The sequence below is a fragment of the Acanthochromis polyacanthus genome, chromosome 5 (genome assembly GCF_021347895.1).
Source record: "Acanthochromis polyacanthus isolate Apoly-LR-REF ecotype Palm Island chromosome 5, KAUST_Apoly_ChrSc, whole genome shotgun sequence".
Taxonomy (NCBI): domain Eukaryota; kingdom Metazoa; phylum Chordata; class Actinopteri; family Pomacentridae; genus Acanthochromis; species Acanthochromis polyacanthus.
The window spans coordinates 23,272,504-23,296,316 of record NC_067117.1 but is presented as its reverse complement, the minus strand read 5'-3'; the positions used below and the strand labels follow the sequence as shown (position 1 = coordinate 23,296,316).

At 43.2% G+C, this 23,813-nt stretch overlaps 1 protein-coding gene across 3 annotated transcripts in view; it reads left to right on the top strand.

Moving 5' to 3' along the window:
• ncoa3 (nuclear receptor coactivator 3) overlaps nt 1-23,813 on the top strand; it is a 33,293-nt gene that overhangs the window by 5,653 nt on the left and 3,827 nt on the right. For 2 of the 3 annotated variants that reach the window (XM_022199917.2, XM_022199916.2), the window contains exons 2-17: nt 13,011-13,079; nt 15,062-15,166; nt 15,438-15,598; nt 16,763-16,863; nt 17,078-17,252; nt 17,357-17,548; nt 17,870-17,956; nt 19,750-19,893; nt 20,224-20,371; nt 20,494-21,068; nt 21,188-22,170; nt 22,278-22,401; nt 22,533-22,772; nt 22,961-23,173; nt 23,306-23,423; nt 23,579-23,750. In XM_022199917.2, coding sequence (XP_022055609.1) covers nt 15,081-15,166; nt 15,438-15,598; nt 16,763-16,863; nt 17,078-17,252; nt 17,357-17,548; nt 17,870-17,956; nt 19,750-19,893; nt 20,224-20,371; nt 20,494-21,068; nt 21,188-22,170; nt 22,278-22,401; nt 22,533-22,772; nt 22,961-23,173; nt 23,306-23,423; nt 23,579-23,750 — 3,519 coding nt within the window. In that variant the 5' untranslated portion in view covers nt 13,011-13,079; nt 15,062-15,080. Of the gene's footprint in view, nt 1-12,108; nt 12,171-13,010; nt 13,080-15,061; nt 15,167-15,437; nt 15,599-16,762; nt 16,864-17,077; nt 17,253-17,356; nt 17,549-17,869; nt 17,957-19,749; nt 19,894-20,223; nt 20,372-20,493; nt 21,069-21,187; nt 22,171-22,277; nt 22,402-22,532; nt 22,773-22,960; nt 23,174-23,305; nt 23,424-23,578; nt 23,751-23,813 lie in introns of all 3 variants that reach the window. The other variant, XM_051948422.1, reaches the window with a different exon arrangement.

Below are 23,813 nucleotides of genomic sequence, written 5' to 3'. Positions count from 1 at the left end.
AAAATAAACATTTAAAGACAGACGGTAGATGCAAAGCTTTTTAAAGGAACATTTTATGGCATTGAGGGATCCTCCATTCTAATTTGAACAAACTCAGTCTGTAGCAAAACCTTTGGTCTTTGCACCGCTACAGGAGAACTTCCATCTTTCATGAAAACATGGCAAAAACCAAACTGGAGTATCTAACAAATTTGGTTTCCCTTAAAGCAGTATGTGGGTCTGCAGGAATATTGAGTGTTTTTATTTTCTGTGGAGCAGAATGAAGCGCAGACCGGTATGTGTCCGGTCGATCAGCCAGTGTTGTCCTTTGCTTGCTCCCTTACAGTGCAAAGGACTTGATTAGCAGTGCAGGCTTAATCACTCAGCAGATGGGACAGAGTGCAGTGTCACCAAGACAAAAACAAACCCACAGTCGGATTATGTGTGTGTGTGTGTGTGTGTGTGTGTGTGTGTGTGTGTGTGTGTGTGTGTGTGTGTGTGTGTGTGTGTGTGTGTGTGTGTGTGTGTGTGTGTGTGTGTGTGTGTGTGTGTGTGTGTGTGTGTGTGTGTGTGTGTGTGTGTGTGTGTGTGTGTGTGTGTGTGTGTGTGTGTGTGTGTGTGTGTGTGTGTGTGTGTGTGTGTGTGTGTGTGTGTGTGTGTGTGTGTGTGTGTGTGTGTGTGTGTAGTCAGACTGAGCAGCTTTGACTTGATTCCTAAACAGATTCCCTGGTGTAATGGTACAAACCCAGCACAGCTCCTTGTTTCTTTCCCTACTTGTTTTCTTTGTCTGTCTTTTAACAATTAGTCTTTCTGACCACTGTGTCCAGCCTGTCTTCATAAGTAATTTAAATACACTTTTGACATTGTGTTAAGCATCGTAGATGAAAAAAGAAAAAGTCGAGTGGCAGACCTTAATGAGCACCTGGGGATTAGCGTTATGTTATGTATTTTTATAATCCATACATCTGTTGGGGGGGGGGGGGGGGGGGCTCCTCCCTGGGATTGAAATAGAGCAGACTTAAATGTTCCTATTTACAGATCAGACTGTAAAATGATCCCCATGCGATTCTTAGGTTTTTGGGGAAATTGTGTTTTTTAGAGAATTCGGATAAAGCAGGGATTGGTAGTTTCTTCTGCTCCTGCTCTCTGTTTCCCCTTGTACCTCACTTCTGGAGTCTTTTTCACCTAGGCTCTGTCAACACATGAAACTGGCCAGTTGAGAGAAAGGAAAAGGAGTAGTAAGGGGGGAAAATGGGAGATGGGAGGGGCTGAAGTTGTGAAACTGGCGTCAGACCATCTTTTGAGTGGAATTCTTTGCAGGGGTCAGAGTTCAGGCGCTGCAGTGTGGCGCTGTGATTGGCTGAGGAAAGGTGAAATGAAAACCACAGTAAACTTTTGACCCCGACGCAGGAGCGCTGCAGGAACGCCCAGGCTCAGCTCTGGCGTGGTGGAACAGAGCCCGCTCTCTTCCTGTGTTTACTCCACCAATCCAACAGGGACGGTGGGGAGAAGAGGAAGGGGGAGGGAGAGCAGAGAGGGAGGAGAGAAAAGACACAAGAACGGGAGGGAGGTAGGGAGGGAAAAGAGAAAATCGTCAGTGGCTCAGTTGAAACGTGTGCACAAAAACACACACGGCTTCTGAACAGCAAAGTTAAAAACGAAGTATTTTATGTCAACATCAGGTCATTTAAAAAATATATTGGCAAATGTAATTACAGTGGTTAGCATATTTTCACACTAAATTATTTGTGGCTACATAGGGTTTAGATGCTCTCTGCATCTGCATCAGTTGCTAGTGAAGATGTGTGTGTTATCAGACTGGCCAGCTAGGAGGCTGATCAGGCCCTGGTGTTCTGGCTCCCCAGATAAAAGGCTGTTTAGCTATTGATTAATGAACTAATTTCCATAATATTAGCCGTGTGTGATCACAGCCGACCGCATTTCGTTTGGTCACTGTGGTCCTCTCTGGACAATGCCGTGTCCTCGCGCTTATCACCTCCCTATACGCACCAGCATGTCAAGCTTATAGTAAATGAAGGGATTATTTGAGCTACAGAATTACAGTGGCGCTATGCAATGAGTTAGCTGGTTGAATCTGTGCCTGCGTGGGTTCTATCCTGTTCCTTTCTATTCTTTGTCCGTATTAATGATGGATAGTTGTGGGAGATGCATGTGTGACGCACACACACACACACACACACACACACACACACACACACACACACACACACACACACACACACACACACACACACACACACACACACACACACACACACACACACACACACAGTGGAATCTGCCATCTCTTTGTTTTCACCTTCATTTATTTTCCCTGGTTTTTCTATACGTTGCAGTTTGTGTGAGAAAAATGAGGAGATGCACACACAGCCTGTCTAAGCTCTTGTGTGCGTTGGACAAGGGTGGGGGATGTTTTTTCTAGAGAAAACAAGCAGTCCTATGAAGGTAGTTTTCCCCTCCGCTTTAAACTACCCCATCTTCACCACATTCATCTATGAACATAAAGTACATATGAATTTCCTTTATGAGGAAATTCCCAATGCAATTGATGTCAACTGTTTGTTGTTTTGCAGGTTTTCTCCACGTTTATTTTTCATCTGCAAAATATGTATCTGACTACACATTTGGCTGTTCAGATGTATATAACATAGCTTTTTTTATTGTGTGGTATACCCACATTTTATTCTCTGAGTGGTGATTAAAATTGAACTTGGATTTGGTTTCCATAAAGGTTCATTTTCTCACTGATGGACATGTTTCTGAAAGGCTCCACAAAACTGCTGTTAGTTGAAGTGAGGACGCGTTTCTGTCTGCTTTTCCAGCCCCACCTCCCCGTCCTCCGCTCTCACATTTGCGTCACTACCGCAGCTTTGAAAGGTGTGCTTTATTTTTATGCTGTGAACTGTTTCTTGTGTGAATATTAACTCCTAAATCAGTCTTGCTTGTTGAGACTTAACAAAACTGAATGAATGAATTTGGTTAAACAGAAATAAAATGATTTTGACTGTTTTGTTTTCATTGTTGGCAGTCTGACCTGGTTCAAACTTTCACATTAAACATATACAGAGGAATAGACCGAAATGTCTTGATTCATTACCAGCCACACTACAGACAAATAAAGGGCAGAGCCTGTTTTCAGTTGGGTTTTTAAGCCTTTCTGGAATTTCACAGCTGCCTCTCCAACTAAATGGAGGCTTTTCCTTAACAATTTACAGCTTCACTTTTTCAGAATCCGCACTTGTACGCATATGCTTCACATGTGTCCTCTTCGTCCCCATTACTAAATGTCATTGTGTGGCAGCGCTCTTGGTTTTGCCATCCTTTGGCTCCAGCTCAGTCCCATTAGGCCATGTTTCATTGAAATCATGTGTAATGTTGGCAAGAAAACGGCAACAAAGCAATATTCAGCAATAACAAGGGTGCATTTGGAAGTTATCTTCGCTTATAATTAAGGGGGAATCCCCAAACTGTCGAGATGATAGATAGCTACTAAACAGAGTTAAATCTGGTTCTAAATTATATGAAGCAAGAGCAGCAGTGCCATCCTCAATTCTCTTGTTTTTCCCTGCTGTTTTGTCGATTGTAAATCCACATGCGTCTGTTATGACTTTTTATTCAGAATGTAAAACTTTCTTTTAAAAACCTGACTTAATTGTTGTTGCACAAAGCATCATTGAGCACTCGTGTGTCTTTTCCCCTTCATCAGTATATTTATATATTTTGCAGACAGTATTGACTTTCACCTGTCCTAGTTTTTAGAGCTTTTTATTTAGATTGATGCTTTCATCCACTAATGGAACTTTTATGGAAGAAGTCCTTGTTTTTAATGGTTGTTTTGGAAGTTGCATTTTACCTACAGTTGTTTCCTTTTTTCAGTTTTTGGTCACCAGACGTCCATTTGGTACATGATTAACATGTTTCTTAAGCGTGGGCAATCTGATTATGTTATATTGCGGACAATCTTAAGTTGGCACATGATCAGTTTTTCAGAAGCATCGTACAGACTGTGTCATTAAGGGGTGCTGTATGTAAGTATTTTTGTTTTAAAAAAATTAGTCGGTGCTAATAAGCTACTCCTGGTCATCCTGTCTCGTGTTTCCCACCTGCATGTGACTGTTGGGGTTAACCTCAGTGTCATCAATCTGCTTTTCTAGTGAGTCTCGTGTCCCGCAGCAAGTCTCCATCTCGAATGTCTAAGTGCAGATGGCAACTAGAGTCGTCCTGCTCTCTGGGAGATCTTTGGTGAACTGAAGGGCCAAAGTGAGAACTGGTTTATTTGCCCCACAGCAAGGATTGCTGTGCTTGCGCTAGCCATTCGCCACTTCGCCATAGGCGAAGCCTTCCTCAGGATGGCGAAGCCATTTTTAGCATGTTTAGCCACGGTGGCGAAGCTAATTTTGCCTAATAAATGTGAAAAAAGGGTTAACTTACAACTTTTTCGTAATTTGCAGAGCGATAATCAAAGAAAATAACAAACCGCGTCTACTTTACTGAAGAGTGCTACCGAGTATAACCGGAACGACCCGAACGCTTCCGATCATTAATAGATGCACACCGTCACGTGTCTCGTCTCAGCCAATCAGAAAAAAGGATTGGGAATACCGCTCTCACTCGCTGCACCTGGCTTACGCCATTTCCACCAACACCCCTCCCCCTTTGCTACACACACACACACACACACACACACACACACACACACACACACACACACACACACACGTGCACATACACTTCCCTCATCCCAATCCCCTGGTCCTTGTGCATCCCAACTTGTTAACCCATGTGTTTTTTTCTTCCTGTATTATTGCTATTTGGGCCTTCAGCTGCTATTTGGCTGGCAATTAATTGGTAATTTCATTGTTTTTGAATCTGTCCATTACTTTCTCAATTGAGTTATCAATTATTTGTTCTATAAACTGTCAGAAAAGGGTGAAAAATATATTGTATCAGTATTTCCCAAAACCCAAGATTTTGTCCTCAACTGTCTTGTCTTTTGTCCACAACTTCGTGCGCCACAGTACAGATACTGAAAAAGTGTGGCTAAATGTGGCTAAACAAAATTCTAGCACTTTAGCCACAGTGGCTAGAGACAAATTTTCCCTAGTGCAAGCACAGGATTGAATAAAGTCCACCCATGATGAGATTGCAGACGATCATTGCCAACTTTTGTCCAAGATAGTGGAGTTGGAGTCCGTCTAGAGGACTAGAGAAGAGGCAGCTAAATGACACCAAGAACTGCCACAACAGCGACTTGGCCATCCTGCAGGTAGAGAAGCACAAGATGGGGTGAGTCTGGGCTAGTGGATTAGGCTTTAAATCCTGGTAACCGTATGCACTACTAGTCATGTGATCACAGGATTCAACTTAATGTGTGACGAGATTCGTCATTCAGATCATGGATCGTACCTTAAAAGATTGCCACGTGTGTTTTTGTCCAAATCATCCACCTCTAAACTAGCATATCAATCATAGCAGCTCACTGTTTTCAAAACACAAAGGGGGGCAATTTTCAAATGACCTTTCACTAAACTCATTCCCTGAACTAATCATCTAGTCATAGCTTTGTTTCTCTCTACGATCTTAGGAGTTAGGCTACATCCGCACTAATATATTTTCATCTTAAAACAAATTTTAAAAACAAAAGCAAAGTTCTAGTGCTGTTTTAGAAATAATCTCTGTTCATAATAGCATGCTTGAAACTGCATATCACTAGCCTAGCCACGCTAGACAACCCACGGAAACGAATTTAATTCTCTGCCAGGGTCGGTCTAGTTACCCTCGGTAAGCCTCGAGGTTGGATGCTCCTAAAACTGGCCGACGAATCACCATGAAGTGTAGAGTCAGAAGGCGGGCGTAACTGAGTGACGACAGAGGGACGACGATTCTGACAGAAACAACTAGCCTAGCCGCGCTAGACAACCCACGGCAACAAATTTAATTCTCTGACAGGGTCGACAACAAAAACGACAACAGTCGTTGAGCTCCATTAGCACCGACTCTGAATAATCTTTCTGTTAACATGTCTGTAATATACTTGAGCTTCACCCATTGACTGTATAAATAAGGCTTCACCGAACTCCCGCATCCTCTGATTTCCGGCGCTCTAGGAACTACGTCGGCCTATTCGATGCGCTGATTGGTTGTATACCTACCCAGTTGCTGCAGAGTGTTTTGAAAGACAACCTTTTAGCCCGCCTCCCTCCCTGTCGAGAGTTCCTAGACACTTGCGTCTTCAGACCTGGGTCTAGCGTGGCTAGGCTAGCATATCACATGATTACAGAAGTCAGAGGGTTGCTTGCTTAAGTGTAAAAAAATACCAGAAGGAATAAACATTGATTACAAAAAGTTAAACCAGAGATTTCTTTGCTTGGATCGACGACAAGGCAGAACTCTTACAAGTATAAGGCGATCAATGTGGTGGGAAACATAGATTGGGAGTTGTCATGTGATGGGGCTTGAAGAATCATGGAAGGGAACGTCATGACTGAAGAAGCCCAATCAGGAAGCTAACGTTGGTGTCTGCATTTCTAAAAGTTTTGAGTTCTGCCCATCCAGACTAAATCGCAGTCCCAGAGTTTTCAAAATATAACAGGCTCAGCAGCATTTTGAAAATTCTCTGTTTTAAATCTCCAAAAATGACAGAGTAGTGTGGAGGCTGGAGTAGCAAAAGGTATACATTTTAAAAGAAAAACATATTAGTGTGGATGTAGCCTTAGTTGCATAGGAGAATTTAGACCAGTGTTGTTAATGAGCTCCACAGGATACTGCTCGTTAAGTACTCTTTGTTATAGGCAGTATTTAAGTAAATGCCTTAGTTCTCATTCATTTGCCTTTCACACATCAGGACACTTTAAGTTGCAGCCCATTTGCCTGGCCACTAAGTTAACTTTGTGTGTAAATGGCAGATAAGCAAAATATCAGTGCATAAATACTTTAAAATCCCATGTACAACACGAGGTTTGCCCTTAAAAGGGACATGAAATTATCCAAGTGGTATACTATGAACTGTACTATGACTGTATTATTTATTTGGTATTATTTTTTGTTTATTTTGTTTCTTGTGTGACTTCGGCTGTGAGGAAGAACTGGCTTAAAAATTGAATTTATCTTAGAGACGATGTTGAGACTGGGGTTGGTAGATGCTCTAGTTGCACTTAAACTCAGTATATGGCTGTTTTTTATGTTCGACAGGAGGTGGAGAAGTTCTTTGAAGAAAAACAGGAAGTCATTCTGTCCTTTTGTTTCCTTTTTGCACTTGATGTCCCAGACTCTAGTGGACACCTTTTGTTACTTTATTACTTTGCCTCTGTGATGTCTGTGTGTGTTTGAGCGATGCTAAATGTTTCCAGTATTCCAGAAAGGCCATGACTTGAAATTAATTGATAAAATACTGATTACAATATTGTTGTTTTTTATTTTAGACACCCTTCTTGGAGTTCTCACAAATCTTGGATGTGTTTTTCTGGATCTATAATTGTGTCTGTGTGTGCTCCAGCTTGTCTGATCTTTGTTTTGGGTGGGCCAGTGTTTATTGTTAGGCCTACCACTCTTTGTCTCAGGGAGCTCAGATTGCAGGCTTTATTTCAGGCTGAGCAGGAATGTCCTCACTATTCTGGTCCTGACTGACTGACACTGCTGCTGCTCTGGCCTTTAGCCAAATGACTGTACATCAAAACCATCCTTTTTTCAAATACTAACTGAAATGATTTGATATGGCAGAGTGTAGAAACATGCCATGACATTCTGTACAAAGTTTACCAGACCAACATAGTCTACATTAAATCTGTAAAATAATAAGCATGTTTGTAGAGATCTACAAGTTTGACTGGCTCACAGCAAAAACAGCATGTCTGTGTTTGCACACATAGGTCCTTTAAATATGTTAAATTTAGCACGGGAGTTGTATTTTAAGACCAAAGAGTCATTTCAGTTAGATTTCAGAAAGACCCCACAGTCAGCACAGCCATCCACTAGGCTTAGTAACAATAGCAACATGTACCAGTGATACGCACTTCATCGGTAACAACGAGAAAATTGTTCAAAAGAATGATTAGTTGTTTCACTTAAATGTAGTAGATGTAAACTTTAATTGAAGCACATAATGTAAAGTTCCAGAATGGCATGAACAAACCTAAAACCTGCTCCTCCCTGGCTCCTCACAGCCTCATTTATTAGTGTTGTGTGGTACGAGTAGCATGCAGAAGGTGTGTTGTTCAATTACACAATCGACAAATGAAACGACAACAAAAGAAGGTTGTCGTGAGCAAATGAGCATCAGAGAATCTTTCGCAGTGTCTCTTCCGGTGGCACACAGCAGAGGGGTTGGTTGGTTGGTTCTTCCTTTCCACCTTTTAGGTCAGGAGGTCTCAGCATTTCACCTTCTGCCACTTTCCCTGTGGCTTCTGTACACGTCTCTCAGAATGCCCAAATTCACCTCCGACTGAGCTTCACATCGCCCTTGCCCACATCCCCTACTTTATTTATCCTTATTTAATTTGTATTTATTTGTATTTTTCATTTTTGTTCTACCATTAAAGCTATTTTCTGTGATAAAATTTGCAGTTAGTGGCTAAATTCAACTGTTTATTAGAAATGGGGCATCAAAAAGGAAATTACTGACATTGAATATAATCAAACAATTTCTTGTTTTTGTATTTTCTATTTTACCATCCACTGAGCAGCACACTCTTCAAACTTAGCCGCAGAACCCTGTTAACATAACTAGGCAGCTAATTTATATTCCTAAAATTAGCTGCCTTACGTGTTTGTGGTACTTTCCAGTCAACCATTGAGAGTGCAGAAGTTGCTGAAATGATTTAAATGAGACCTTTGTGAAAGATGATGACACAGAAGCCAGCAGACGGATCGACTGCATATTTGGAGCTGCTCATACGAGAAGTCATGCTTGATAGGAGAACTTTGAGGCACGCAAGGCTGGTATCCTTGTAAATAATCAGGTTGACCTTTAAATACTTGTTGTAGTCTACGCAAGTGGTTTGGGAGTGGATTGTTAGTGGGTAGTTTAGAAGATATGAGGAAGCAAACTCCTACTCAGTCAAAGAGGTTTGTATGATAGTGTGTCTGTGTCTACATTCTTACTGTCCTTTCTGACAAACAAAACTATTCACCATCATCAAATATTGATGCATGCATTGCTTATCGTTAATGACAGTTACCTGTACTCTTTTTGATATCCTTTCTGAATTTATTAAGATTAAAAAATGTTCCTAAATGCACCTATGCTCAGAGTGCTCTTTGTCCATGTATGTTAAATAATTTGTACAGTGATTGTGGTTTCCAAACAATTGTTGAATTAAAAACTGAATTGTGGTTGATGGTTTATTTATTTATGATGTGTGAGATCTGACAGTAAATACCTTACACATGGCATGCCTCCAGACAGCAGCTCATGTCTAAGTATTGAGTTAGTATATGTGCACAGGTAGTTTGGATTTCAGGCCAGGGAGTGCCTAAATGTTGACACCGCTACAGCCAGCCATGTAACGGGATGCATCCCAATATCCATTCTACCGTACTATAAAGTATGCAGTAAGAAGGCTGAGTGTGTCCCAATATGTAGAAAGCAAAAATACCAGGATTTCCTCCTACATCCACTAACATTTTGCCTTTCTGGGAATCCTCTGTCTAGTATTGCCACTATGTCATGAAATCTTGCGCGAGTACAAACAAGCTTGAGCCTCCGACATCGGACAGACAGAAGACAGGTCATTTTACATTACAGACTGCGACAGTCAAAGTTTTAGGGAGTATTGTTAGGATGAAATAGTATGTTCCAGTTGTATGAATGTTTCGTGAAACATTGTGTACTTTGTAAGGGCAGCAGTAGTACATACTTAAAGTGAACAGAAGTATTTTAAATTTAGCCATAGTTACGTGTCCATCCACATGTGTATTTATCTGAAACCATTCAGTGGGCAATGGATGTCAGGGCTCCAGACTACCGTTTCTTTCCTAGGAGCACAGTGGCCCCTAACTTAAAATTTTAGGAGCACAAGCAGAAAATTTAGGGGCGCACACCAAAATTGACTTGAAACGTAAATATTCACATTTCCTCTCATTTTCACTGTATTACTGATAAATACTTGCACAATAAATGCAGAAACTATGTTTTCAATTCACATTTTACTGTGCAGCAGTTGACACAACATAACAAGAAAAGCACTCAGAGTGCAGTACTCCACCAAGGCTGCTGAGTTGATGTATCATTTCAGACGGCTGAAATCTGTAATAAAAAATGACCTTGTGCTGAGTACAGGCATGCGTTATGCATGTGCACGTTATGTATTTATACTGAATCACCTGTAAATTACTCTTATAAAGGTCTGTTGATCAGTTCATCAATTTTGGCAAGCCTTTGTTTTGCTAGTGTTAAAATAACCGTTCCCTTCAGGCTTTTATTTTGAAGACGTATTTTTAATGCAACGGGCTTTTATTTTGTGACCAATTCAGCAGCACAGGAAGTGTTTATCTAAGAAGAGGTTTTTTGACATGACGAAGACGCTGAAAAGTCCGAAAATTCACCAAAAGACGAAAGAAAACGGTTCCATGCTGTTGCTGTCTAGCAAAGGATGTGTCTAAACTTATAAGCAGCTGGAATGGGGACAAGGAAGGAGGGAAGGACAGGAAGGTGAATTTGTGTTCAAAATAAGGCTGAACGTCAATGAAGGCTTTGTGAAACATCAGGAGCTTCGCCCTGTTCTCACCCTGCCTTCTTCTTCTTTGGCGTTCGTCTCCTTTCTTCTTCTTTCGGACTTAATGTCGGTTAGTAAACCAGGGCATTTGGGCATTACTGTTTACTGGGCTGAAGTTTGTAAGCCACAAAAAATACTCAATAGTAATTAAATAAATAAAAAAAAAAGAATCGGCAAATTTACTGGTCGCACATGCGCGAGTGGATGAAAAATTTACTCGCACTTGCTCAAATTTTGGTCGCAAAATGCGCAGTCTGGAGCCCTGGATGTAGAAATTTGTAAGTTGGACCTTGAGTGAAGGTGACAGGCTTTGTATCAAGGCAACCATTTGTATAAGTAATTTTGTGATCACATGAGTTCACTAAATCTGAGTAAAATTATGATTCATATTCGGAGCCATATCTAAAAGCGCGCCATCTTTCAGTATCTTCTTGACCTCTGTACAGTTGAATTTGACAGAGCTTAGCTAACTATAACATTTCTTGTGAATGTCTGACATTAAGTCAGACTTATAGGGCTTTTATATTGCAATAGACAATATTATAGTTAATAAACTGAATCAAAGGAAGCAATCAGCTTGGATAACCATATAAAAATCTGAATTATACCCAATACGATCGAGCTCTTCCCCTCCCCCTCCATCAACCCTCCTCTTCCTCTCTTCATTCTGCTCTGTCTGCTTTGACTCCTCCTCCACCTCCTGTGGTTCATATTCTCATGCTTATATCTCCTGGTCTGAGTTGCATCTGTCTTTCAGAGGCTACTCATGCTTCTGTGCTTTTATCTGTTTCAGTAAACAAAGGGACAGGCAAACTTTAAAAAGAGAAACATATCTAAAATAAATAGGAATAAGTGATAAGAGTTGAGAAGATAAGATGTAAAACTGCAAACAAAGTGGGGGAAAAAACTTTGACAGGTTGATTCCCACTAATATGCTGTAATGGTGTTACTAACATTTGCTTCTGAATTATTAGGCCATGTTTGGACAGTAGACAGAAAGAGGAAAAGGGAACGCTTTTCTCTCTTTCTCTGTGTTTAAATTATTCAGCTGCAGCATTAGCTCAGTTGCAGCTCTGCGTTTAGGGCTGATGTGATCAGTGGTCTGTGGTGGAGGATCACACTCACACTGGGGAGAGTAGCAGGCTCACAACTCACACTGCCTGTGTGTGTGACACATGATTTGGAGTTAGACTTATAAATAAAGAGGCTTAAATTGCTGTGTTGTATTTTTTTAAAATATTTTTTCATATTATTTTTAAGAAACCTGTAGTTTCTGTTCAGCATAACCTTAGAGAACGACAGTAGTTCAAAAGTTTTTTTCACTTAATGTTTAAGTAAAACACTTACCTATAGCTGTATTATGACAAATTTGTGTTCGGTGTGTGATTATTTTTAGATTTCATGACTGAAAGAACATCTGACAGGCTTATCTGTGACAGTAGGATGATGGTGCTAAAGGTCAGTGGTTTTTGGAGTAGTTTGTACCCAAACACTAAACACTGGGCACTCTCAGTATTTGAGTTAGGACCCTGTGGACAGGTCCCCTGATATGCATTTGTAGCTAGAAAAATTGGCAAACAAGGCAGTATTGTATTATTAAAAGGAGATAAATGTTGATGGCAAGCCCAAGAGGGATTCTTTCAGTCATACTGATGAAAGCTTATACAGTTACTCTGATGAGAAAACACAAAACACCAACAGCAGAGGGACGTCTGTACTTCTGAATTGTGATTCAGAAGTATCAAAACTTAGTAAAGCTTTGACAGAGCACATCTTTATGAAAATGAAATGCCAGGAAAGAAAGATGCATGCTAAGTAGCTTCTTGGTTACCAAAATTAGTCTTTCAATTTCAACAATCACTTCGATGAGTTCTGCAGGAATTTCTGACCTTTTGTTAGAATCATTTGCACATTGTGTTGTTCTCTTAATGCTCAGTTAGCTATGCTCTGGACTGAATGACCAGCAGCACTTACACAAGGTGTGTGTTAGAAATAGATGACAGCAAAGCAGAGTGATAAACAGAATATGTAAAATAGGGTGGATGAGTGGCCACATTTCCAGGAAAGGGAAGTGATGACGCAGTGGAACTGGCTGAGGGGAGGACGCAAACAGGATGCTATCTGCTGTGACTTCCTGTGCAATTTTAGAAGTCAGTTTTCCCATGAATTTCTACGAAAGAAAAACATAAAGAGTCCATGCTATTTTCTTAGCAAGCAGAGGAATGCCTTAATGTTGTCATGTTGAGACATTCAGACACGGAAACAGTCAGTGACCTCATTTTTCGTTTCTGTTTACAGGAGATGTGGAGACACTGAAGTGACACTAGAACCCTGAATGGAGTTTGACTGGGGCTTGTACTGGCCAAGGTGAGCATGTGGTAAATGTAAAAAACAAACACGCACACAGACACTTGTTTGTACTCAACCTAGGTGGAAAATCCATTAAATATTCAGACCATTTTATTTTGAACTAGGAGACGTTCTATTTCTCACTTTAGCAGCTGCGGTCTGTGTACCTGATGGTTAGTGACACATTTCGTCTTGTTCCTGAGCAAGTTTCACATTGTCACATGAAGCTGATTCTGGTCAAGGGAATACTGTCAGGCCTGTTGAGACTCATCTGTGGTTTTGATGGGCTGCTGCTCACAATCTCTCACTGCTCTAGAGGTGTTGTCTACTCCTGGGGTGTCTCAGTCATGTGAAACTTTTAGCAAGTGTAAAATGTCACCATAAGTGTCCTAATGAAACATATGAATATTTAAACCACAGTAAATTTTGAGTTGCAACTGTCAAACTCCCGTGGAAACAGAGCTGTTGATTTCCTTACATTTACTCTGTGTTTTAGCGCGACTTCCCTCTAGTTCTACGCTGCTATGCATTCCCTGTTCTCAGAAAGGCTCTAAGCAGCCTGCAGCTCTGCTGTTTGTCCGTCTCAGGATGTGAGGCTGACTGAAAGCTGATGTCATCTTTCTCCACTGCTGCAGAGGTGAGCCTTAGGACAGAAACCAGGAAGGAAGGAAGAATAAGAGAAGGGAGGGCAGCGAGAGTCACAGCCGGAGCACGACGGGCAGATTTAGAGAGGGGTGCTGAAAGGTAGACAGACAAGAAGCATGTGATGCAGATTTATGGCACAGAGTACATGTCAAAGACCTTGTGCTCTTCTAGTGGTAGTAGCAGTAGTAGTAGTGGTGGTGCTGGGTGACTGGGCTGCATGTCCTAGCCTGCAGTTGTGGAGCAGGAGTTGCATAATGGCTCCCATCCGTTCTACACTTTTCCTCTCTGGAATGAGCTCACTCTGCGCTTATGTGTACACATTCACAAATGCAGACGCAAAGTCCAGGATAGAGTTGTAGTAGAACAATGTGGTTATACAGCCACATGCTACAGCTCTGTGTGCATCTCTGGGTGGGAATAGGAAAGAGCAATGACCTTAGAAGCTGGCCATAGGGGTTTCCTCTAATGTGAACTCTGAGGGGTCAGACACAGGGCAATGGCAGAGCAAGAAAACAAGGGCAGGGTCCCCAGCTCACTACTGCTACTCCCAGAGAGGGAGGGAGAGAAGGGAAGGGTTGTCTGAGGATGGTAGGGGGAAACAGAAGTTAAAACCTATTGGAAGAAAGAACGGATGTAGCCTAGTAGACTGCACAGTCAAGAGAATGCGGAAGAGCGATAATTCTTGCTAGTCACTGGAATACACTGGAGCCTCGCCTGGATTGTTTCAAGGCTCCACACGCCTGAGTAGTGTGGATTCTTTACATGTGCAGTCGCAGGCAGTTAACAAAGAAGCAGACTGGTTCATATGTGCCTTGCTGGGACAGTAGCTACCAGCAATCCTCTCTTACAGACTGTGCCGCGACATGCCCAAGCGTGCAAGCGTACAGCAAACGCTTTGTATACGCAGTGTGTATGTGTGCTGCTGCTGCTAGCAGAGTGGTATCGTTCTAGCGGGCAGGCTGGCTGAACGCAGAATGACCCATCTCCCCTGAGGCTCCAAATCACTACATCATCATCAGTCGCTCCTCGCAGTGGAACAGATGAGATTTCACTCCCATCAAACACAGAGCAAAAACCAAGGCTGCTTTACTAACTGGACAGTCTGCCCTTATAAATCTGTAGTAATGTACAATCTACTGTTCCCCTGGAAGTCACTTCATTTAGAGCCGTTCATTTGAGTGGGCTTAACAAAAAAACACAGCTCATAGCATTTACCAGTCCACTCTTATCTTCTGATTAGATTACACCACACACATATATGGGCATGTAGATCAACCCTTTAAGTTCAGTCTCTCTGTTTGAATCGCACTAACTGTTTTTGTGTGCATACATGTTGTGTGGGTGTTTACCTTTAGGTGCTGATATGCGCTGAAGATGAGTGGCGTAGGAGACAACTCATTGGAGCCACTGTGCTCCGACCGCAAACGTAAACTGTCCACCTGTGACACACCAGGCTTAGGGTGAGTGCTTTAACTTCTGTTACATGTATTTCATAAACCGGTCTGCTGTGTCTGTGGTTGTTTTTACTGTGAATATCAAACTGTGTGTCAGCAAGTGCATGAGGTCAGTATGCTGGCTTATGTATACATCTCTAGTTCAAAAGTGTGTCTGCTGCTAACAAAATATCTGAAGCATCTCAGCCCTATACGGCCGTATGGCCTGCAGACGGATGGGGCATGTGGAGGTGAGGTTGTCATGGCAACATGTCTAATCCCCTTGGCGCCCCGGCAGGTGTGACAAGCGTCGGAGGGAACAGGAGAGCAAGTACATTGAGGAGCTGGCTGAGCTGATCTCTGCCAACCTTTCGAACATTGACAGCTTTAACGTCAAGCCTGACAAATGTGCCATCCTGAAGGAGACCGTGAGGCAGATCAGACAAATCAAAGAGCAAGGTACCACCTCTGTACAGTTTGCACCCATACACACTCCTGGTCACAAGCAGAGAGTCATGACAAAGTTGAATGCCTTTTTTCTCCTGTCTTTCTTTTTGTGTTTGGGGAGTAAACAGTGGATAAAGTTAGTCTCATCAAGTACCCTGCTGTAGGACAGATGATGCCAGTGATGAAGTGGTGTGTTTGGTTCATGGCCAGGCCGCTTCAGACCAACAGCCAGTTTGGCTGTTTGTATTGCTGGGGGTAAATGAACACCAGTAATTGAGACCAATCCTTGGTGGTCATGGCTCAAGGCTGTCAGTGACAGTGTGTATCTGTTAGTGCCAAACCCTGCTTCTCCCTGGGAGACTAATGACACCGGAGACTCAGAAATCAGACCTTATAGAGAGTCGCTGTATCCGTCGGCCATTTTCCAATCATTTTGCAGATTTGACTTGATTAAATACGCAAAGAAGGATATTTTCCTCCACCTGTTTTTAGCTCAGTTGAGATTAGATCTGTGAGGATAAGTGGCTAAGGAGGAAAGAGGGCAATCATATTGGAATCTACCCAGAGGGTCACAGCTGGCTACTGCGGGTCCTGGCGTTGTGCAGGCAGGTTACCATAGTTACAGGATGAGAATGATGGAGGGCCTCTCTGTTGTCTTTTCTTTTCTGTCTGTTGTCTACTTAGCACACCTTTTCCCACCCCCTGCTTACACATCTTTTCTGTTTGCAGTCAGTCTCTTGGGTGTGTACTTTTTAATGTCAGTGACTTCATTCTCATCTGTGTTTGGTTGTGTGGCTTCTGTTCTTTGAAATGCCATTAAATCCACTGTTACACTGTTTCTCATCACGCTTAGTGTGTCGCGCCACGAATGACCCTGCTATATAGAGTGGTATCTAACAAAGCCTCAGACACATGCTGATTTTAAAAATAGAAAGGCATGCTAACCATGCATCCATGACTTGTGCTGCCATCAGGTGGCCAGTAAAGGTATGCATTTTTTTTCAGAGAATGTGTAAATCAGAGATGACTGACTTGAAATTATAGCAGGGAAATACATAAAACTGACCTATTATGCTGTGCCTGCAAACACACAGATTATGCACAAAAACTCAGGTGCAAAACTGTAAAAGTATGCTTCTTTTAATCAGCAGTGCCATGTGTTTCATCTGTCCTCAGGAAAGAGCTCTTGCAGCGATGACGATGTTCAAAAGGCGGATGTGTCCTCCACTGGTCAAGGGGTCATTGACAAGGACCATCTGGGGCCGCTGCTCTTACAGGTCAGCTTCAGGATGCTTGGGGTGGACAAAAGACCAATTAGCTGCCCTTCCATATGCTGGAGTGGTGCCTCATTGTCACTGCTCTCATGTTGTTGATGAAAACATCTCAGCTGGTGTCTAGAAGGACAAAATTGCCCGTGTAACCAAATAATAACATTATCTGCGTTGGTAAGTCACATTTAACGCTCTGGTTTTGTGCCCCTGCTGTTCCTAGGCCTTGGATGGTTTTCTCTTTGTGGTTAACCGCGAGGGCAGCATTGTATTTGTGTCAGACAATGTGACGCAGTACCTGCAGTACAAGCAGGAGGAGCTGATCAACACCAGTGTTTACAACATCATCCACGACGAGGACAGAGAGGAGTTCCACAAAAATCTCCCCAAGTCCAATGGTGAGACGAGAGCGTTTGCCTTTGCTGGTACAAACACATTCAAGTCACTACTTACTAGCTTAATCATGGTCACTGGTTCACCTGAATTTATTTATTCTTCACAGCGGCCAATGGAGCATCATGGAGTGGAGAGGCACCTGGTCAGAAAAGTCACACCTTCAACTGTCGTATGCTGGTGAACTTTGTTCATGGTCAGAGTCACGGGTTGTCAGAAGAGCGGCCCGGAGGCCAGCGCTATGAGACCATGCAGTGTTTTGCCCTCACCCAGCCTCGGGCCATGATGGAGGAGGGAGATGGTAAAAGTCATTTAAAGAACTTTGAATAGCTTTTTGTTGTTGTAGCTCTCAGATTAAGGGACTGATGTAAAATAACATTTCATAAATATCCATTCATATTCAGGAAGATATGATTTAACGAGCATTTGTGCCACAAAACTGGATTCATTTCATTACTTATGTAACCCTATGTAGTGTACGGATATTCCTTCTTCTATGCTTATTGCTGAATATATTTTTGCTTAAATTTTGCAAAAATTGTCGTATTCGCAAAGCGCTTGTCCAGTTTCTCTTCCATTGTAGTCAAATAAGAGCTTAACATTGCACTGTCTCTTTACTCAGATTTGCAGTCATGTATGATCTGTGTGGCACGACGCATCACTGCAGTAGAGAGGACAGAGAGGTTCAGCACCCGCCATGAGCTGTCCGGTAAGTGTCCACTGTGGTGCATTTAGAAGGCAAGATCAGTTTCCAAGGTGTATTCATTTTGTGTACAGCTGTATAAAATCTTCAGTAGCAAATTTTCTATTTTGTCCATTTTTAAATTGAAAAGAAGTGCATAGAACCCCTGCAGCACACCGCTATTAAAAATGAGCTTAATCCTTCATTTGTGATTTCTTTTATTCTGTCATGTACATAAAAAATAAACAGCAGTTTTGCCATGTTCGAAATTATGGACAGATTTCAACTTATACTTTTATACTTAATGGGATGCATTTACATAGACTTAAGTATGCTGTTTTTGTGTTTGCAAATGGAAACAATATATCCTGATATCAGAGATCCCAAAGCGCTTGTCACAGTTTTGAGAAACTCACCTGTGCCAGCCGGTGTACTCCAAAGGAAAGCACAGTACAGTTGCATGTATACATCTTATCATAGTTTCTGACTGGATCGCTTCCTCCTGGCTTTTGACTTTTATGAAGTCATAGTTTTATCCAGCATACTGCAACAGAACATGCACACAGATTTTTTGACTGCTTCTGTGAATCAATCTCAAACTGGTTAGCAACCCTGCAATATTCTCCACATCAGCCCAGGTTGTGCAACACTGAGGCCACTCTCATCCGTAACAGAACTGGTGCTTGTATTGTTGTTTCCTTTGGTCTTATAAACGGTTCAGCTGTGTCTTCCAGCTGGTAAAAGGATGCTCAACTCCTGCAGAAATTTTGCCTCCACTGAATTCTATCGGTACAACCCTGTCCCACTAGGCGTGGCTGAGTATCTTTATCCCTCATTCCCTTGTTGTAGGTGGTGACAGTGCAGCCTAAAACTGGTCACAGTGGAGGACATGTTTACTATTTACTGTCTCCCACTGTTGACATTGATGTTTATAAGCTAAATGTGCAATGCAATGTTGGCTAACAGACTGACATTTACAAGAGTGCCAGTAAGTTGGACTAGTGTTTATCATGCATATTGGGATATGAATAATCAGACAACCAAAACTGGAATGAGCCTCATAACTGATGCACATTTAAGTGCAGTCATTTACTCTTCAGAACTTGATAACTTCTCTGACACTTAAAACCTTGTGGTAAGATTCAGCAGCCGTAGGATCCTCAGAGCAACCCAAGATATGAGAATTCAGCTAATTGTCTGTGAAAGGATATCGAAGGGCTTGGTAGTGAAATTTGTACTGTCCAAATTGTCACTAAGAAATGTCATGAAAAACAACCGTAGAAGCTCTGGAAGACCGTGAAAACTTTCAGATAAAGTGAACGTCTGATCGGAAGGAAGGCAGCAGACCTCTTTATGAATGCGAAGGAGCTGCAAGAAAGCTTAGCTGACACAGGACTGGTGGTTGCACTGTGCAGCATTGATGCACAAACAGGGTCTACAGTGACGAGTCATCAGCAGGAAATCATAATGCAGGGTTGTTTTTGTCATCTTTTCACAAGATATGAAATTTGCCAAAGGCAATCAAGCATGTGCATATACACATGTGACATGACATTTGAAAAGGTTTTTGTTTGGCAAATGTCTGTGTTAGGTGGCATTTGTTGATGCTGTGTCTTTGTCCCTGTTAAAAGTATACACTATAATTTAATTTCCTCACTTATAACCTGGTCACTTGTACTAAAATAGCAATGTGTCCTTTCAAGAGATGTTTTAATACACTAATGCAGGAACATACACAGCACCTAAAGGTTATGGTTTTTCTTTTGCCACCACAAGTCTTCATCCTTTGTGCAATACTAATTATGCATCTTCTGTTTTAGGCAAACTGATTGAAATTGAACAGCAGAGCTCTCTTCACACCACGATGCGTCCAGGCTATGAGGACCTGGTGAGGCGCTGCATGCAGATGTTCCTCAATCGCAGTGAAGGTCAACCCTGGTCCTTCAAACGTCACTATCAAGATGGTATGTAGCTCAGCGCCTTCATACCATCTAGGGGATCTAACAGTCAAAACTTTCTGTGTTAGTAACAAACTAGTATCTTAAAACATAACGCATTTATATCAGCTTGCAAAAAGGGGAAATAGTAAAATAAGAAACTAAACACATTCGTATTGCAGTTTTCATTTAGCATGGTATTGTGACTTTGTGTTTGGTGGAAAAAAAACCTTGTGTTTCTGCCTTAACCTATGGCAGATGATTTATTAGGTGTTTTTTTTATTATTGATCGTGTGTTTAAGTTATTTATTGTTAGGTATTTTTGGTATGCTTAAATTCTCCTGTTTTCTGCTTCAGCTTTCCATAACGGTCACGCAGAGACGCCACTCTACCGCTTCTCGCTCGCTGATGGAACCCCAGTCACAGCACAGACGAGGAGTGACCTCTGCAGGAATCCTAACACAAATGAACCACACTCTTTCCTGTCCACACACTTGCTGCAAAGGTACAAATGCTCCAACAATTACATGTACCGAAGAATATGATTTCACCAAACTCGAAGAAACTACATTTTAGAGGTTAACTTCTGTTCTGTTTTCAATAATTGCTCTCTGTATGTTTGTGTAGGGAGCACAATGGTTATCGTGGGAATCAGGGTGGTGGCATGAGGCCTCAAAATATGGGTGTGAACAACCCCAACCAGCAAATGAACATGGGCCCAGGAGGTGGCATGGGCATGAACAGGGGCTACGGCATGGCTGAACAGGGCAACATGCAACAAAGAGGAGGGCCTCCGTACACCGGGGGAAACCGCATAAATCCCATGAACCAGATTAATCAAATGAATCCCATGCATCAGATGAATCAGATGAATTCCATGCACCAGATGAACAACATGGGTCAAATGAATCAGATGAATCAAATGAATTCCATGCACCAGATGAACTCAATGAACCAAATGGGATCCATGAACCAGATGAATCAGGTGGGACATCACAGCATGCATCAGCAGCAGCACCAGCATCAGCAGATGGGTCAGTTCCACGGAAGCGGAGGTGGACCTGGAGGTGGAGGATACGGTATGGGAATGACCAGCCCTCCTCAGGCCAGTCCAGGGATCAACGGTCCTCCACACAATGTCATGGGTTCACCCAGAGTCCGAGGAAGTCCCAAGACGAGTGCCAGCCCCTTCTCTCCCGGAGGTACGAGCCAAATGTTTATTTTTTAACTCTTGAGAACCATTAGCAAGATTCAACATGGTAATAATTAAACCAAATGTTTTCTGATATTCATGGATGGCCTCTGTTTGTGTCCTCTGCAGGTATGAACTCCCCCCTGAGCTCCACGAATGCTGGCAGCTCTGGAGGAGGAGGAACCAGCTTCTCCAGCAGCTCGTTGAATGCCCTCCAAGCCATCAGTGAGGGAGTGGGCAACCCAATGCCCTCCCCGCTCACCTCTCCTCCTCCTCCTCACAAGCCTGACAGCTCCCCAAGCATCAACTCTACCAATCAAGCTGCAGGAGGACCCTGTAAACCAGGCCCCCCAGCCTACTGTGACTCCAAGAGCCCCGGCAGCTCACTGGGGGCTGGTGGAGAGCAGCCGTCTCAGCAGCCTCCACACACCCCTACCAGTGAGGGTCCTCCTGACAAACCAGACAGCCAGGCCAGCAGAGAGGCAGGTCTGGGTGGAGGAGAATCCAGCCGACGGGTTCCTGACAGTAAGTACCACAAGAAGCTTCTGCAGCTACTCACCTCCCCTACAGATGAGCTGGTGCCGGCCAATCACCCGCCGAGCTCTGGGCCGAGCTCCACGCCTGAGGCTAAGGATGGAACAGCTGGGGTCACCAGTCCCTCCTCCTCAACTGGGGTCTCCTCCTCCACAAGCGGGAACCATGGCTCTGTCTCCTCCTCTGGTGGCACAGGACATTTACAAAGTCAGTCTCTGCAGGAGAAGCACAAAATCCTCCACAAGCTCTTGCAGAATGGGAACACTCCTGATGAAGTGGCTCGCATCACAGCTGAGGCCACAGGGAAGAGCAGCTTGGACTCAGGGGCACCAGAGCCAGGGCCTGCAGCCGCTGGAGGGGTTAGGGGATCAGAATCAAAGCAGGAGCAGAACAGTACCAAGAAGGAGAAAGCACGCGCCCTCCTTCAGTACCTCCTCAATAAAGACGACTCTAAAGACGTTGGTGACATGAAGCCAAAGCTGGAGGATTTGGATGGGAGAGGAGCTCAGGGTCCAGGAGTCACCAGCTCAAACCCCCACTGCATGGACAGCAAGGTCAAGCTGGAGCCATCTGATGAGGTAGAACTTATCCTCAACATCTTTTTTACATGCATTTAGTCATAGGTGGTGGTTAAAATGGCCGGTCAGACATTGTTTTTGATCGTTCTTGTTTTTTGATGGTTCAGACGGAAACCCTGGAGACCATTCTGGGTGTCCCAAGGAACAACTCTGGCTTCTACCCTGAACCAGACTCCAGAGCTGGAAAGGAAGTGGGAAACAAACAGGGAGCTATTTCTGACAGTTTACATGGTGAGTCAGTCAGGTCAATTGTAAAGTATATTTAGAACGTCTTCTAACACTGTGTGTCCTCTTCAGTCACTGGCAGTCATCAATTCTGAGTGTGTAAAGGTAGCTTAAACCAGCTGTTATGTGTGCTTCAGATGGGGAGAGAGGTCCGGTGCTTCCAGCTCAGCGTGGTGCCTATCAGAGAGCTTTGTCCATGGATGCTAAGCCCATGGGCGGAGAGGGAGCAGTAGGAGGTGGGCTGGCTACAAGAAGAAATGTCCCCTGTCCCACACTGGTCAAACAAGAGATGATTGATGCTCCTCTTCGACCTGGACCTATGCCCAATGGCTTTCATGGAGGCATGGGTGTGTGTCCACCCCGGGCCAATCCAACAAGTAACTTAAACACTTGCTTCTTATTCTCAAGTTTGCCACGTTTTCAGAAGTTCCACAGAATAGGCAGCATGGAAATGTTTGTTTTTCAATACTACTTTAAAAAAACATTTTACAGGATTTTAGGGCACTGATCTCACTGTATTACTAAGCTTATTGATGAGGCTGTCTATGGTTTTTGTGTGTTTCAGGAGGTATGGTCAGAGGTATGGGTATTCATCAGCGCCCTCCCATGGCAGGGCCAGGGGAGTGGGGGATGCCGAGGTCTGGCAGCAGCCCTGTAGCTGGACCAGGAAACCCCGGCATGATTCGCTCTGGGCCAGTGGGAGGACCCATGATCAATCGCTCCAACAGTGCACCTGGAAACACCAGGTCAATGCTGCAGCAGCAACTCATGGATATAGGTATGTCACTGTCTCTGCTGTATAGTATGAATGCGTGTTCCATTATTCAACTTACTCTGTGATGTAAATATCTAAATTGAAATAAGAAATCCTTTGTATTTCAACATACATCACCCGCTCTCACCTCTGTAGGTCCCAATGAAGCCAATCTAGGAATGAGTCCATTTGGTGGACATGGACCCCCGCCTCAGTCCCCCTCCTGGCCAGACTCTGCCATGGGAATGGACCGACAGCAGAGTAACACAAACAGGTAAACCCATGGCACCAGTTTTAGCCGTGTCTTTGCAGATCACTTCTGACTTGATAGATCTCAAGCTAAGTTCATAATCTGATTTGAACAGTCTGTGATTGCAGCCGTCCTTTTTTGAGGTGACTTAACAAGTCGTGTGTCATTTATTGTTTTAGAGAGCAGTTTGCACACCCCCTGGATGAGCTACTGGGGCCTCTAACCAACAGCGAGGGCCCAAGTGATGAACGGGCACTTCTGGACCAGCTGGACTCTCTGCTCAACACTGCTGATGTCATAGCTCTGCAGGAAATAGATCGAGCTCTCGGCATCCCTGAAATAGTACGCCAGGTATAAGATGTGTTATGTTAGACACTCTTATATCTGCAATTACCAGTGTTGTAGCCATTAGAC